General features: G+C 52.3%; 2 protein-coding genes across 14 annotated transcripts in view; one reads left to right on the top strand and one right to left on the bottom strand.

Moving 5' to 3' along the window:
• SDCCAG8 (SHH signaling and ciliogenesis regulator SDCCAG8) overlaps positions 1–11,634 on the top strand; it is a 241,697-nt gene extending 230,063 nt beyond the window's left edge. For 7 of the 9 annotated variants that reach the window (XR_011996324.1, XM_026003400.2, XM_072732861.1 and 4 more), the window contains 2 exons: positions 2,486–2,612; positions 11,289–11,634. Coding sequence is in view for 8 of the 9 variants with exons in the window: in XM_026003400.2 (XP_025859185.1) it covers positions 2,486–2,612; positions 11,289–11,318 (157 nt within the window). In the remaining variant the exon portion in view is untranslated. The remainder of the gene's footprint in view (positions 1–2,485; positions 2,613–11,288) is intronic. The other 2 variants (XM_072732859.1, XM_072732860.1) reach the window with 1 other exon arrangement.
• Positions 11,635–13,240: 1,606 nt separating this feature from the next.
• AKT3 (AKT serine/threonine kinase 3) overlaps positions 13,241–17,078 on the bottom strand; it is a 307,964-nt gene continuing 304,126 nt past the window's right edge. For all 5 annotated transcript variants that reach the window (XM_072732864.1, XM_072732865.1, XM_072732866.1 and 2 more), the window contains one exon: positions 13,241–16,608. In XM_072732864.1, the coding sequence (XP_072588965.1) occupies positions 16,523–16,608 (86 nt within the window). In that variant the 3' untranslated portion in view covers positions 13,241–16,522. The remainder of the gene's footprint in view (positions 16,609–17,078) is intronic.

Here is a 17,078-nt window from a genome sequence, read left to right as displayed (position 1 = left end):
TCCATAGGACTGTGATCCCATTTGATCAAAGCACAGGGCAAGGGACCACATGGAGAAAGGCCACTCCTGGCACCTTGTTACCTTGAAGCCTTAATGGGGGTCATCTATTTATCACATGTTTCTGTTGCATTTGTTTCCAGCAAGCGTGAAGCCAATGGGCTACTACCTGGCTAGAGCTCTTAGCCTGTGGCCATCTCCACACCGAGGACTTGATTGAAGAGGGAAAGCCACCCAAGGATTTAGACAGCTCCACTGCTAATGATGATGATTTTGGCCAGTCTGATTCAAATATCCATGTGTTAGGTTGTCTGCTTCTCAAGGAAAAAGGCTCTTCTCAACTCTGCATCTTCTAGAGGACCCGATCCAATGCTGACAGCACAGTACCCACTCAGATGAGTGGTGGCTGCCTGCATCTATCCGAGGGTCAGCCCGGGCAGATGCCCCTGCTCCATGCCCTCCAAGCCCACTGGCTGGGCTTCTCTGCTGCCCTGGGATGTCCTTTCCCCTCCCTGCTGTGCTCTGTCCTGGAGGTGGTGCAGGAAAAGTGTTCGGTCTGACACCCGTGGGGTGGTTTTGAGACCGCTCTCAGGAAAAACTGTCCCCATGTGACAGTGTGATGGGTGGTGGTGGGGACAGAGGAGGCTTCCCAAAGCTGCAGTGCCCTGGCTTCACCGAGATCAGAAGCAGGGCCCCAGGGGCAAGGAAGCATTACGGTGCCGAAGGAGGGAGCGCTCGAACTCGGGTGGTAGATCCTTGTGTTCGGTTCTGTCCCACTGTGATCCGGGGCCCCTGACCCTGGCCCTGGCCGGCCACACACACAAGTGGAAGAACAAAGCCATGCCCTTGCTCTTTCTCCAAACCCAGCAGGAGGCAGGAGGCCAGGGGGCGGGGCCAGGGCCGGTGGGCGGGGCCAGGGGGCGGGGCGGCAGGTCTGAGCGCGTGCCCTGCTGCCTGGGCACCTGCCGCGCTCGGGGTCTCCCGCTCCTCGCGCTTGCGGCTGTCGGAGGTAGCAGGAGGCCTGGCGTGCTTGAAAAGCCGGAGCCCGCGGTGCGTGAGGAGGAGGAGACCTGGGTGGGGACCCCAGCGGCGGCAAGTGTGCCTTCGGGGGCAGCTTGAACAAAGATCCTTCCCAAGTTGGGAAGGGCGGGCAGGGCCTGGGGTCGATGCCGTCTCGGAAATGGACGGGGTTGCAGGTAGCACGAGAATCTGGGCGGGCGGGAGTTAATGCTAGAAGATCATTAGGTTTCCCAGAATGCAGTTTGGCCTGCCCGCAGGTGCCGGCTCCCTATTATGTGGGGAGAGGAGCGCGCCCACCCCAGGCCCAGTCTCTGCCTTGGCGGTGCTTGGTTGTGCCGGGAGCGCTGCAAGCGCGGCCGGAAGGCTTCACTGCCGAAGGCCCAGCCCCAGCGTCTGGAGGTCCCCTCGGGGCCTTGGGCCCAGTGAGTGTTGCATGCGTAGCCTGGAGTTTGAAATACATCTCAGCTTTTAAAATCCTTTCTGTGTGAAAGTAGGGATGCCTGGGTGGCTCAGTGGTGAAGTGTGTGCCCTCGGCTCAGGTCATGATCTCAGGGTCCTGGGATCCAGCCCCCTATTGGGCTCCCTACTCAGCCGGGAGTCGGCCTCTCTCTCTGCGCGCCCCACCACCCGCTCATGCTCTCTCTCTCTCCCTCTTGCTCACTCTCTCAAATAAATAAAATCTTTTAAAAAAACAAGAAAATACAAGTTAATTTTACCAACGGTGCCTTTGGTCAGTGAGGAAGGGTGCCTGACACATTCAACTTCTTTCCAGAACAGTTCTGGGTAGTTGTGCAACTCTAAATTTAATCCAAAGCCTACATTTCCAGGGGTGAGTGTGCTGTAGGAAGCCGTCTGTGGACAAATGAGGATAATAGTTTGAGCGAATTAGCAAGTCTGGAGAGGAGGGCCCATCAGCAGAATGACAAATTTAGGATCTTTAAAGACATCTGGTCAGCGATGCCGGAGCTCATGATTGACTGAGTGATTAATAATGGAAACCCCTTAGTTCAGTGTTTCTGCTATCCCTCGCCCACTTCCCCAGCCAGGGCGGGCTGTCTGCTCCAGCCTGCCAGAGACGTTTCCAGCTGAACAATGGAGCCATTGAGGCCCCTAGTCCTCCACCTCTGTGAGCTTAAGGTTTCAGTTGTCTTCTTCTTATCCAGCTTATCTGTGTGTTTCCTATTTGACAAGTCATGGAGAAAGCTCCTGATTCCCTTTCACGTCTGATGCGATTCCATTCGGTGTCATCAATGCTGCATTCCAAGAGCCTCCAGCCAGCCAGAGCCTCACATCTCAGGGTCACGTGGATTTAGGGCTCCTGGCTCACTATCCAGAGCTGCCCGCAGACACAGACAGCAGTGGAGCACATTGAAGGCCTTAGGTTGGCCATTGTCTCCCTTGCTCTCTAAAGCTTGTTGCCCCCATGTGTCGGGATCCATCCCTAACTCTGTGGTGGATTTCTCTGCAGGCTAAAGCAGCTGGACAAGCACAGCCAGGCCACGGCCCAGCAGCTGGTACAGCTTCTCAACAAGCAGAACCAGCTTCTGCTGGAGAGACAGAGTCTGTCAGAAGAGGTGGGGCGTCTGAGATCCCAGGTACTGTGTAAACCTAATGCAGGGGTGGGGATCTTCAGGGCCAGCTCACCTACCAGGGAACCCAGCAGGGGTCTGCATATGGGTCTTATTCTTGTTCCTTTTTTCAGAGCTGTATCTTCGCAGGTGAAACCCCCAAGTGATCACGTGGCTCAGCTAGTAAGCCGGCAGGGGGATCCTGAAGACAGTGCTGGGCATTGTGGGGGACATGGGTTGCGTGGGCCACCAGCCTGCTGTCTTTAGGGAGCTAAAGTTTGTGTGCAAGAACAACCCACGATCGAACAGGCCACGCTGAGTGCTGAGCTGTGTGTGGGCACGGTTCCCTCGTGGCACAGCCAGTGGAAAGATGAGGAGGGCTGTAGTGGTGAGCAGGCTTTCTGCAGGAGGCAGACTCAGAACTGCCACCCAGGATGTGTATGGTTTGAATTGGTTAAGGAAAGAGGTGCTGCCAGTTGGGGGAGCCACTGTGAGTGGAATGCAGAGGTCTTGTCTGAAGTCAGCTGTGGGATAACCGAGCTGAGCTTCCGAGTGCTTGTGGAAGGTCTGGCAGCACTGCACGGACTCTTGTTACCCTTGAACGAGCCCACAAGATGGATTATTGTCTCCACTTTGCAGATAGGGAAACTGAGGCACAAACAGCCTGTACAGCTAGCAAGTAGGGACACTACCAGTGGCACCTAAGTCTGATGCAACAGCCCAGGCCTTCACCATTGAGGTTCTATCTGGGGCTGCCAGAAGAGGTAATGGAGGAAAGAGAATATCCAGGGGAGTCTGGAGTGTGCAATGAGACTTCTTTCCCCAAAGTTGCTTCTCTTCCTGTCAGAGAAGCTGTACTTTGTGCCCCATCAAGCAGTTGTCAGGATAATGGGATGGTCCAGGGCCTGGCCATGGTCTCCGCTTTGGATTAGGATGGCACCCAGACGCCTTGTGAGCACCTGGGGATGCCACACAGCGAGTGCTTGGAATGATTAATGGGAAAAATGACTCTCGAAATGAAAAGGATGGGAAACTGTCTCTCATTCTTTCAAATGTGCCAAACGGATACTGGGGAGCTGCTGTCCTCTGAGTGAATTTTCATATTCAGTGAACCAAATCCCCCACCATATACTACTCATTTTTCCATGTATAGTAAGAGGATGCTCCCAGAGCCAGTCACTGAATTAAGGCCTGGGGTTGGGGACCCACCTATACTCTGCGCCCTGGTGATACTCACGCCACGCAGCACAGTCATCCGGCAGGCTTGTAAATGGGCAATCTTGAGGAACATGGATTCCGGGGCCTGTGTTCACACAGGCCAGGAATCTGCATTTTAACAAGCTGGTTGGATAATTCTGAGGGACATGGAGGTTTAAGAACCTCTGAAATATTTGGAGGCAGAAAGAGTGGAGCATGATTCCAGACTGTTCCGCTGTTGTGAGGCTCGGAATAAGTCAACTGAAGTCTAACCCCAAGGGATACTGGAATTGTCATGAGTATAGCCCTCAGGTGCTGCGCAGAATCACTTGTACATGGTAGGCCCAGGAAATGTCAGGGCTTTCCCTTGCCTCTCCCTGCCCAAGACCTGAGGAGGCCCAGCAGAAGCGCGAGAAGGCAGAGGCCTCTGGGGCCAGCAGCACTGTGCCCACTGCTCCCCTGCTCTTCTTCGACGCCCTCAGGCCCCTCCCATGGCCCCTGTGGGGCCGACGCGGGCCACACTCTAAATGCCTGGGCAGGTCCTACAGGAGGCCCTGGTGGTCCCTGCCAAGGATTGGGGGCCACCGGACCACCGGCTCTCTAGGCAGGTGACTGGGCTCCTGTCACACGTGGTGGAACAGAGGCTCATAGCATGAGCAAATCCTTTGGCTCTAGGAGCCAAGAACCACTTCAGAATGACTTGTGGGGAGTCTTCTGTACGGGCTCCGAGCACATGGCAGTTTCCTGTCCATTCTGGACCAGATCATTATCATGTAGGGTTTCCCTTTTAACTCCCCATCTGCCTACCTTACAATCACTCAGATCTTAACATGGACCATCAATGCTTAGAAACCTCTTCCAGGGCTTTAAAAACTTGATAATTGCCAAATGGATTGCGAAATTTTCATAAAATGCATTAAAAAAAAAAAACCCAAAACCTCAAAAAATCCTTAGAAAAATGAGCAGGTCTTTCTTCTCTTGCCTGAAGCAACAGAGATGATTTGACCATCCTGAGTTATCTGATACCAGCCCATCTGGCTCATCTCTAAAGGGATCTTTCAGATTCAAATAGTACATTTGGAGTTATTTTAATATGAACACGACAAAAGAAATTTCATAGAGGGACTGTTGGCTTTCAATAGCAAATACTACTGTTCAAAGGAGAGGCAGGGATCCAGTTTTGCAAGTTCTCTGCTGAATATCTAAACCACAGCCCTGCTCTTTCTACCCAAGTGTGGTGTTACACCTGCTTTGGCCATGGAATACCCTGGAACTGTGACTTTAGCTTCCAGCCCCTGAAGTGAACAAGGCCACTGTGCGCCCTTAGCAGGGATGTCAGAGGACACTGCCTGCTGCAAGCTCCCAAGTGATCAACTGTGCTCCCTGTTTTCCTGGAGGGACACTGGTTCATCTCTGCCTAGGGATGGCTTCCGTTTTCTCAGTCTGGGTGGATTAGGCATAATGACTTAATTGTGTATGTCAAACTATATGTCTCTCTGCCCACCCACCACCCAACAGAAAGTGGAGATTTCCTGGCCTGGGCAGCTGCTCTGCGGCTGAGTCCCATGCCTCTGGTTTGCTCCTGTGTCCTGAGTCCTGGGCCCTGGAGCAGATGACAGACCTCGGGTTGGCTTGTGGTTTCTGACAGGAAGCAGCTATGTCTATTCAGAAGGCTTATTATTCTAAATGGTTTCTGCTTAAATTCTGAAAGGCACACAACAGCATGTCTGGCAGAGGGAGATGGTCATCGTTGTAACTGGGCCACAGTGACATTTTTAACCATGAGGATTCCCGGCTTGGCCTCACATTGCTCTCGTGCAGGGAGCCAGTCAGGTGCATGGTGCAGGGTGCCCACCACTCATCAGAGCTTCTTGTCTGACTTATTATATGTGTGACTGGAAACTGGCCTTGTCACTCTCCTACCTCATGCTGCAGACAGGTGACTTCCAGAAAATGGCTTTTAAAACGTCCTCCGATGGCTCTGCTGGTCACTGTGGAGAAACAGAAGAGCCTGAAGACACCCACCCAGGCTGACTGCAAACACAGTCCCCCAGGCCGTCCCCGGGCACAGCAGGCAGCTCTTTCACAGGCAGGGCTGGGCACTTGCCCTGTCACCTCTTCTTGGGGGGACAGAGAGACTCTGGCCATGGTGGCATGGGGCTGGTGTCCGAGGCGACAGGGGAGTGCAGGCAGGGCCTGGCAGCTGGCAGCAGGGGTGCTGCTCTGAACGACCCAGCACCCTGGGGCTCTAACATCTGGCCAGGAAGGGAGGTGCCAGCTGCTGAGGAAATCAGCCTTTTCTTGGGGAGAAAAGCATCTGAGAGATGGGAAGGAACAGAAATTGGCCATTTCGAGGATGGCTTTATACAGCTGAGACTCTGCCTGTGTACTGCTACTCACTGGGCGATGACTCGGGGTTCAGCAGATTGGCATTTGGTGATAGCCACCTTCTCCACAGGCCTGGGGCTCTGTGGTCAGTGCTCCGTCTGGGGAGGGGCTCCCTTTCCTCCCTGCGGAGGAAACATTTCTACAGGCAGGAAGCAGCTCCAGAGGCTGACTTATCAGTGATGAATCAGTTGGCCCTGTGACTTTTGAGCATTCTTGGCAGTGAATGGACTTTCTAATTTGATTCAAACTCCTGCGTGGATCCAGCAACCATATGTGATTATATTCAAAATCATGGACATTATCTTATTACTCTGAAGGGCCCGTGCAAGAGAGCCCAAATGAGCACAAGAAATGGGCACAGAGGAGCAGGGAAGGCAGGACCCATTTGTGACCTGAAGCTTCAGAAATGCCAACTCACGTGAGGGCCACCAGGCAGGGGTCCTGCTGAGGAGAGGGCGCCAGCAGCTCCTCCAGGGTGGGCCCTGGAGGTGTACACAGGTTTGCAGGGGTCCTTCCTGTGCCCTGGGGGCCTCGCCCGGCCCCCGTGGGCGCTTCCACGAAGTTAGCTACCTGCAGGACAGATGGTGCTTGAATAGAACAGCAAATACACTGAATAAAATAAATTAGAAAGCCTCCTCCTGAACCAAGATTTTTTGGAAAGAATTCTAAATAGATGAAAACAAACAATTTGATTTCAACCAAATTGTTGTTTTTTTGTTTTTATCCTGATTTTCACCCGAATTGTCAGTCTCAAAAATAAACACTGATACATTCCCAGAAAATATTTTTCAAATAAAAACTGACTCTGTTAAAGTTTGCCCTGATTCTTTCAAAACTGTGTACAAGACACTGTCAACCAAAGTGACTTGCATATTTTTTTAAATACACTTGAACATATGCAGCTAAAATGTCATTAACTCCCTGCTGCCTGAATGTTTTTAAAGAGTGACACGAGACCCCTGGTGCTGCGTTTCTAACATAAGGGTCTCATGACCCTCAGACTAACTTCCCTGAGCAACTCAAATAGCATAGTTTAACTTTTTTTTTTTTCCCTCTTCATGGAAGGCCCTGTGTGTAATTAATATTGAAAAGCACATACGGCTCTATTGAAGCCACACTTGCTCTCCCGTTAACAGTTCACTTTGTCCAAGAGTGAATAATTTCAGAATGAGACTCATGGAAGAAAAATAAATGGGATTTTCTGTTGCTTCAGATACATACTTGCTGCACTTATTGCTTCCTGAGTCAGACATTACATTTTGCAATATAAATTCACAATCAAGATTTTAAAGGGAGCTAAATATTTTAATCCAATTAGACAAGTGAACAAAACACTGAATATTGCATGGAGTGTAGAGAAGTGGTTCTTGCCTTTAAAAGACTGTGATTCCGTCACATTACAACCCCAAATGTCAGTGTTGTCTTTATTCTTAACGCTTTCAAACATGAGGCAGCCAGAGGCTCCTCTCTCTGCTGTTGGTGACACTGTCTGTCCTTTGGGAATTCTTAAAAAATCTATTTACCATGGAAACATGGTCCCTATAAAACGCAGACACCTGCCCATGTGCAGAGAAAGTTCGCAGGACTCGCGGGATTCCAGAAAGCTGGAAGACTACACAGCCGCATGGCACGAGGTGTAGGACTCTTGTGTCTGCAGAGCTCTGGGGAGGAGCGGCGCCCTGGCACTCCGACCCGGGCCCTGGGCGCACAGGCCTCCCGCCTCCCCGCGGGGCTGAGGGTCCCCGGTCCAGCCGCAGCTTGTTTTCCAGAAAGCTGAGGAATCATTGGCCTGCCTTCGTTCTGCAAGGCTTTCCTGCCTCTACCTTTCCTTTCTCTGGCTTCTATGGCCCCTTCCCTCTTGGGGAGCCCAGAGGCAGGGAGCCAGGCCCATGGTCCCCGTGGTCTAGGGCACCCGGGGCCCTGACCTGTGGTCATCAGAGGCCGGGCCGGGCAGCCCGAGGGGAGAAGGGACCCCCGGGTGTGCCAACAGCTGGATTCCAGGAAGGTCAGGAGCATGTGGGTCACTCCCCTGGGCGCAAGGCAGGCCTCCCTCTACTGACTTGGGGGCACCCGCTGTGTGCCTTGCGGCATCTGGCACGTCTCAGTCCCCCCTACAGGCCACATTACGCGAAGTCTGCAGAAGACTGGTAAGGACAACTTCCTCCAGAGCCAGTCGGCGACCACTCAGTCCACGAGGCCCGTGTATGCAGCTGCCCTTCGGGCTCTGGCCTTCCAGATCACCCTTGGTGGCTTGTGTGCTCTTTCGCATGAAAGAGCCAGGATTTGGAGGTCGCACTGCCGGGGTTCAGATCTCCACTCTGTACCACTCCTGGCAAATTGTGTAGCTTTCCTATCACTCAGGTCCTGGTCAAAATTGAACCCCAAACCCAAAGAAAAACCCTTAAAACTAAAACAAAACCCCAAAACAACAACAACAAAAACACAAAAAAACAAACCCTTAAAACTAGAGCCAGCCTCCCTCAAGAGGGACCCCCCGCATGACCCTGCCTCCAGCACAGGTGACCATGAGGCTGGCCGGTTGGCGGGGAGATCATGGGCGTCAAGGGGCCACTGCATCAGTCATTTGATGTCCTTTCCCAGCAGGCAGGACAAATGAGGCCTAGAGATGAAGCGAGCAGAACTGGAAAGTGAATGGCAGGGAGGTGAACTTCTTGACAACGTGGTGTTCAGTCCCCCGGGGCGCGGGCTGTGTGGACGGGTGGGCGTCCACCTGTGCTCTCGGAGCAGCCAGCTCTGGCTCCCCGACAGTCGGTTCTGGTGGCTTCCCCGGAGCTCTGCTCCCTCGGGACAAGCTTCAGAAGCCCCAGCAGAGGTGGGGGCCGGACTCTTGTTTCTGGTTAAAAATAGAGGCTTTCTGGCCAGAGGCACAGGAACAGGGCCATTTTTTGACCTGGCCACACAGAGACAGGAAATGTGCAGATGAGCAAGGTGGTGGGGGTCCCGGCTCTGGGGGGACCAGTGCGTGGGGGTCCGCAGAGAGGAGCCGCGGGTGGTGGGAATGCGGGTGAGGCTGAGGCTGAGCACGCGGGGCCAGGCCAGGCCAGGCCAGGCGTAGCGGCCGCCCGGGGGCAGAGAGGGCTCAGCGGACCCCAGTGTGTTGGCTGGGGCGCAGTTCGCAGCACCCGCGGAGACTCCGTTTTTCGGCTCCGAATTTCAAGTCAAACCCCAGGAAGAGACCCAGAAGTGAGGGTTTGTGGAGAGAAGGCTGTTGGGGGCGGAGCAGCGGGCGCTAGGAGGGGCGCCTTTCTGGCGTGGGAGCCTCTCAGACGGGCCGCCGGCCCCGGGGCCTTCCTGCCGGACGGTGGCGCCCGCTTGGCTCCCGGGCCGGGCAGGCTGGTCCCGAAGCTCCGGCAACACGAGACCCCAACCGCGGCGTGGCGCGGGGAGCGGCCCCCGACGGGCCTGGCATCACCGCCAAGCCCAGGGTCAGGCCGGCAGGGAGCGCAGGCTGGGGCTGCGGGGCTCGCACCTGCACGCCCGGGCCGGGCCCGGGGAGGGGGAGGGGGAGGGGGAGGCGGCGCCCGACCGCAGGCCCCGCGCACCCGGCAGAGGCCCGCGCCCTCACGCTCGGGTTACAGTCTGAGACGCCTCTGGACCTCACCTCTGCCCTGTGCGGGGCCCGGGGGCGGGGGGCTTCTACCTGGGGTCCGGTCCCGTCCTCCTCTTGCCTGTCCCGTTTCTGCGTCTCCTCGGACTCCGCACGCGCATCCGCGGGTTCTCACGATGCGCGGCCCCTGCGCCCTGGTTGCCTTCCCACTCACAGATCCGGCACCAGGGAGAGGCGGGAGAGGCCTGCCCGGATGTAAACATTACCTTTCTGCATTTTTCAAAAGAGGCAACAGACTGAATTCCCTGTTTCTCTTGCGTGAATTCTGATCCCTCCCTCACTGTCCTGTGTTGGAAATCCTCAAGTAATCGTAGCTTAGCCTGGGTTCCCAGAGGGCCCGGCCCCCCTGCCGATTCTAGCTCAGGAATCTGCATTGGGGTGTGTGCAAAGGCCCACGCATCTTTCTGGAAGATGGTTGCGAGCCAGCCAGAGGGGACTGCGCACCATCTTACGACCTCCCGCTCCTCGAGGGCAAGGACTGTGCCTTATTCATCTTCCCATGTGGTACAGGGTAGGTAGACAGTAGGGGCCTTGTGTGGAGTGCAGCTGTTTGCAGTGGTTTCTGGCACCGCTTCTGGCCGTGGCTTGAGCTAACCTGAGCAGCCACGTGGACCAGGGCAGACAATGGTATTCTCAACTCCACTGATCTGTCACTCCTTCAACCCAGTTTTCACGACCTAGTCTTGAAACATTTATTCTTGTTTATTTTTCTATTTTTATTTTTAAAAAGAATTTATTTATTTGAGAGAGATAGTGAGCACAAGCCGGGAGAGGGGCAGAGAGGGAGAAGCAACTCCCCGCTGAGCAGAGAGCCTGATGTGGGGCTCGATCCCAAGACCTGAGATCGTGACCAGTCGAAGGTAGATGGTTCGGCTCCTGAGAGCCCCCCCAGGCGCCCCAGATTTATTCCTGTTTAAAATGAAGAGGCCAGATACACAAAATTCCCTCTTCCAGCATGCAGGAGGTGGTTTCCATGTGAAAAAAATGCCTTTATAGATGTTATAATAAAGTGACTCTAAAAATTTGGGAGGTTTTAGCTCATTTTGATTTCACTAGGAATTTCTGAGAGACACACGGCCTACATCCTGTTTTTGTTCTAGCTTCAGCAGCTGTAATCTGTAAACACACCCTGGCATGGATCGAGGTCTGCTTCCCAGGACAGGGAAGTGGTGGCTCACCAGCCTTGCCCTGTCACTGGACTGCCCTTCCTCAAGAGGCAGACACACGTCTGGAGTCCAGGTGGTTTTTAGATTTAAAGCCTTTAAACAAAATAGTTCACTTCACCCTTCTATCTGACAAGGCCTTTGATCCATGGTTGGGGGGAGCACAAGCTTTTCCTGCGTCTGCTTACATACACTCTCTGCATTTTTAGCAAGAGTTGTTTTTCTCTGTAAACATGGAAGGGGTACCTCTCAACCAGCCGAAGACAAATCACAGGGAAGAACAGGATCTATTTAAATTCACTTTTTATTTTCATTTTTTTTTTCCAGTTACCCAGCATGCAACAATCTGATTGCTGACCTGGACGAAACAGAGTGAAAGAAATGGTTTACAAAGAGATATTTACATTCATCTGATTTGTTCGTGAGATGCCACAACGCACCACGACCTTGCCAGCGGCCAGAGCCTTGGAGGGCAGCGGGCTGCTGGGTCCGCTCCCTGTCCACTGCCTGGAGACACCTGCGAGCCGGGCGGGCTGCAGCTCAGCTCTGGTGCCGGACAAGGAGCCCTCCTGCAGGATGTTTCCAGAAATGGCTTGAAGTGATTATGTTTTTAGATATGCTCATTTGTAATGCTGTTACACATATGGATTTCAATAAATGAACTTTTTAAAGACCTGAATTGTAATGTTTCCTTTTTACCTTGTAGTGATGAATGAAACACACCAAAAAGGCACATATTTTAACTAGGCCAAAGGGTACGAAGGACCAGACTTTCTTCCTGCCATTCACGTTTCCTTCCCTCTTCAGGAGCTAGGGATCATCCTCCCACTGCTTATGCTTTGAATCAACATCTCGGAAGTCTCCCATTATTTATCATCCTGCTACTCTTTGCACAGTCAGGAGGCATCAGGAAGCACTCTGTATCCTGTCCACTGTTCACAACGAAAACAGACAAGAAAGTGTCTTTGGCTTGGTGGTCGGGTCTCTTCTCCAATGTGCGGTATCTGAGAGAAGCCTACAAATGTACTTCGTGGAATTACAAAATTGACTTCGAGGTCTAGCAGGTATCTGTACACAGATCATTAGTTTAAGAGAGTATTTCTACTACACACAGTTAAGCCCTCAGATGCTTAAAAGTAATAGAAACGGGCACTGAAAGTGTCGTGTTGTCTCTGAGAAGGACAGTGAAGCAGTAAAGGCAAGGCTGCGGGCGGAGGCCCAGACCTCAGGCAGGTCTCCTGGCTAGCCGGCAGGCATGAGGCCTCCCCCCCTCCCCGCCCTCCCCGGCCCCCCTCCCTGGGCCCCCTGTGGCCTCTCGGGAAGGGCCGCGATTAGGCTTTGGAGGCGCTGGGATGATACACACGCAAAGACCTGTTCTCAAGTCTCTGGAGCATGGAAAAGGTTCCAGCCTGAGAGAGCAGAACTTCTATCTGGACTCAGTGTTTGATTTGCTCTAACGTGCTAGACATCAAGGTTGTCACGTAAGAGCGGTTAGTCGTCCCTAATTCTGTTTTAGGACTACAGTAAATAAATCACACGATATTCTACAAATAGCACCCTTAAAGAATTATAGAGGTCACTTTATGTCAGCCTCCTGGATCTGTCCATGCCGGTGGTTGTGCGGTAAGAGCACACGGAAGAATGCCCTCGGATTCGGCGTGCGCCACACGCCTGCGTGCCTGCCTGACTTTGGTCCCAAAGCCAATTAGTCACGTGAGCAAAGCCAAGTCTGTACAAGAGTAGGTTTATGAGGTAAAATCAGAAAAAGGCCCCATCCAAAACAAGTCTAGATGGTCAGGCTGTAGGCCAGCCGCCCTACCCACCTCTCACCCACGACTAAGTTTGTTCGTTTGCCAACACACACTCTGAGGAAGAAGTTTGCAGAGCCGCATGGGTAACGTCCTCAGGAAGACTCAACTACCGAGGAGCGACACTCCTGAAGCGTCCTGGGCCCGAGCGCCCGGTGGGAAGCTAGAAGGAGACCTTCTTCCTGCCCCAGAACTGTCGCGGAGCGGTCGGCACCTCCCCGTCAGAGGTGGGGCCCCTCGTCCGCCTTGGCACAACCGCACTGCTGCCATCTTAGTGAAGTAGGAGCACGGCCATCCTGTGTGTGACCTGGGCTATGAGAGACGGACGTCATTCTCCTGCACGCTTTAGGGGGGGGGGGGGGGGGGTAATACCAGCTGGAGCTATTAAGAATCCTTTTTTTTTTCCAGAAAAGAATAATGTTCCATTTTCTGAGACTACAGAACCACGTCCAACAACAATAAACAGAGAAGTAGCAGATTGACATAGTGCTTTATTTAAGCCGTCTGTACGAAGGAAAATAATGTGCATCCCTATCATATACGTGTAAAAATACTAAGGATGTACAGTGTACAAAAACAGTTTCTTGTAGTTATTTCACATCCTTGTGGGTCATATGCTTAAAGAAATGAACAGTTTTAGTATGACCGACAATAATAGTAATACAGTTTTTCTTGGGTTCATAGTTGCGTCTGCTTAAAATCCTTAACCAGATGACTAGATCTTGCGCGGATCTAATGAAAGAACTAGCAAGGTCAAGAAATGTCACAAACTATAAAGCTACAGGGAGGTAATTCAATTACCAATTTAGAGGTTTTCTTTTTATTTAAATAAATACTTTACATTTCATGCTTGCCTGTAACGCACTACCAGGAGCAAGATAAGGAGATTCTACTGTAGACAGTACGAACAGTAGCAGCAAAGTGTGTACGTTGAGGTGTAATACAGAGACCCTGCAGTTAGTAGGGCGGCCCTCCCTCCTGCCCTCGAGGAGAAGCGAGGCGCCCCTGCAAGAACAGTCAGCTGGAGGGAGCCGGAACCAGGACCGGGCGCTGCAAACAATACTGGACTGACGCTACGGAGTGAGTGTAGAAAGCAAAGCTGTGAGCAGCCTGCCAGCGACCGAGCAGACGCGGCCCGTCCCCCCCCCACCATGGCGGCGCGGAGGCGAGAGGGCAGGCGCCAGGGGAGTCGGGCGGGGCGGCGCGGGACCTCCACGCACGCGCGCGCACGGACACGCACACGCACGCACGCACCCTCACGCACGCGTCCGCTTTCCCGCCCTCCCTTCCCCCCGGGGGCGAGCGTGAAGCGGAGGAGGCTGCGCCTGGAAGCCACGGAGACGCCTGCGGCCCGAGGGAGCGAGCCCGGCTCGCGGCCTGGCCAGCGGTCACCCGTCCTCAGGAGGTGTCCTTGGCCAAGGTCACGGAAGTCCCCTGAGGGGGGGGGCAGCTACGGAAGTGCTTGGTGTACGGGGTCGCCTCCCCCTCGAAGGGCCGAGAGGCTCCGCGGCTCCGCGGGACGGGGCGCCTCAGCCGCCCGCTCGGCCTCGCACCCGCGCCCCTCGGCCCTGACGATGCGAGACGACTTACAGGACACACCTTCTAGGCTACTCTCTGGTCCAGGTGAGACAGTCAACAGAATTCCAAGGGGGAAGAAGTGAAGCTACATGTGTAAGTAAGAATGAACTACCATTTCCTGTAACTTCCTACTCCATGCTAAGGATGAACTTCACTCAGGTAGGAAGATGAAAAATTAGGATAAAACCTATGTCTGAATATGTCTTAGCTGCCTTAGTAAAATGCCCTTTGACCCCCGTCAGTCCCAGTGGCCTGCCCACCGCCAGCAGTGGTGTCTCGTCTACAGATCCACACTCCAGCGTCCGAGGCTAAGACATCTGCATATGAATGGGATTCATCCTCCTCAGAAAGTCACTTGCTCCTCTGACAACAGTGATCCCACGTCACGCTGCCGTCCTCCACGGGGAGCTGTCAGATCGGGTGACCACATCCTTCTCCAGGATCGCAGCCACGGCCCCGGCCCCTGGACTTCATAGGCTGCTTTGGAAAATGTCAGCTCCTAGCACCAAAGGGTTTAATCTGAAGATCATCATTAATGAAGGAGAAAGATGAGGTTTGCATACATGTCCCCTTTCAGTGAGAAATGTTGGAATCTGGGGACATGAGTATATACAGAAAAAGAAAAGTTGGAGGTGTTCTTTTTGTGTGTTGTTTTGTTTTCTCCCTGATGGCTTAATTCAGTGATAAATGTACCATGATCGGAATAAACACACCAGGTTCTTATCCCTTACTGTCTACTCTGAATACTCGAGATGTGTGCATTTTGCCAAGTACGGTGCATTTGTCACGGTCACGCAGATTCTGTTTCCTTCACGGCCCCATGTCACCAGGCCGTCAGAGCATTTCCATCTCAAACGAGCAACAGCAACATCCTTCCATCTCCTTAACCCCTCAGCACGGAGACCTGGGGATTTTCTCACTTTGAGCACCAAGGGGTTCAGTGCCAGCATCTCTTCTCCCAGAGCCCAATTCTAACCAATATGTACAATTTCAGAGCCTCATCAGATTTTGTTACAAAGGAGAAAAAGTGCATGATTCTCATTGGCGTGTACATTCCTTGCACATGGGTCAAAATAAACTGCAGTGAGTCTAGTTCATGTAAGTTGGAGCTGCATTTGCTAACATGACACACAATTTTTCTTCACTAAGAAATAAATACTACTGCAATATAAACAAAATCATAAAAGGACATTCAAAGGTTTAACATCCGAGAAAAAGCTAATCCACGAAGAACTGAAAGTCAAAACTTAAAACAAATAAGGCAAACACCTGTTTACCTTGGTGTACAAATTTTGGTGAAAAGCAGGATCATTATACCTGTCTACATTCTTCAGCCATCAGAGGTGATAAATATCAAGAAGGGAAAAAGGTTTTCAAGCACGGGGGGGGGGGGGGGGGGGAATGCTCTCTGGTGCAAATCGTGTCATAGAGCCTGTAAGCGACCTTGCCTCTGCTGTGCATATGCCTCCTTCCCTGGAAGAACAGTGTTCATCTTGCCAACGACCGCCCGTGAAATCTGGATGTCCAGGTGGAATAGCGGGCTTCCTCAGCAGTGTCCAACAGGGACTACGTGTGTATCTATCGCTCTAGCTCAACAGTTGTTCGGTCCTTCTCTCAGATGCTTCCCTATGGATTCCGGCCAGGTCTGGGTGCGAGATCCCCATGGTACGCACTGATCTCCTGTGCCTTCCTAAAATTCTGCATATGCACATCACCACCCTGCCACAATTGTTTGTTCTGAATTATAAACTAAATCTTCTTAGTCTAATTAGTTTTTGATTTATCTTCTAGAAAGTTAAAAAATGTACCTAGAATCAGTGTATCTCATTTAGCCTTCACTGTTAGGGAAAAACAAAAACTAAAAGATCAAAAGATGACAACTGGTGCACAAATGAACAATGGTGGGCTCATGACTTCCAAAGATTGTAAAATTACCTCTTAAAGTTGCTAGAATAGTAAGACAGTAGCAGCAGCAGCATGAGACCGTAGACGGAGATACAATTTCATGCAAAAACAAACAAGTGTGTTTGCGTACATGTGTGTTCTTGTGGGGGTGAGAGTGGGCTGGGGTGTCTGGAGGCGCTCCTGCTTTGTAAGAGCTACGACTGCTGTGATGTCCAGGAATCGTCTTCAGGAAGAAATCTGGGATGACAGTGAAGGAGCAGAACGAGGGCCTTACTCCCGGCCGCTGGCGGAGTAGGAGAACTGAGGGAAGTGCGGCCGCCGCTCGTTGTCCACGCAGTCCATACCGTCCTCGTCATCTGCGGGCAGAGAGTGGCCACTTAACGTCATGGTTACTCTTTGCAATGGTATCACTGGTCTATGTGGTTCTAACTTCTAGCACAATGAACATCAACAACGGCAAGTTCCTACAAACTCATGGCTCTTAACACAACACGGAGGAATTAAACTAACTCCCCAAACGATCTCCCTTTTAAGCACACCATCTGTGAAGAAATACCACCATCACATCGTCTCCTTCAAGCCATGAACATCTTAAGGTTCAAGACACTATAAGGAACTACTATCGAAGAAAACCAGATTTTTAAAAATAAGATGGAGCGAACAATCTTCAGTAATCTTCAATTTCATGAAACTACACGTCAACATTTACAGAAGCCAGTCTGTCCTAAGGCACCAGAAATATCCGTCTGGCATCTGGTCCCAACACCTTCAAATGTGTGGTTTATTTATTTATTTTTTTGGTTGGGGGGATGCTTTAGGTGTGACT

This window comes from Vulpes vulpes, chromosome 13 (genome assembly GCF_048418805.1).
Source record: "Vulpes vulpes isolate BD-2025 chromosome 13, VulVul3, whole genome shotgun sequence".
Lineage (NCBI taxonomy): Eukaryota > Metazoa > Chordata > Mammalia > Carnivora > Canidae > Vulpes > Vulpes vulpes.
The sequence above is the reverse complement of the archived record's forward strand: the minus strand, read 5'-3'. Positions and strand labels throughout refer to the sequence as shown.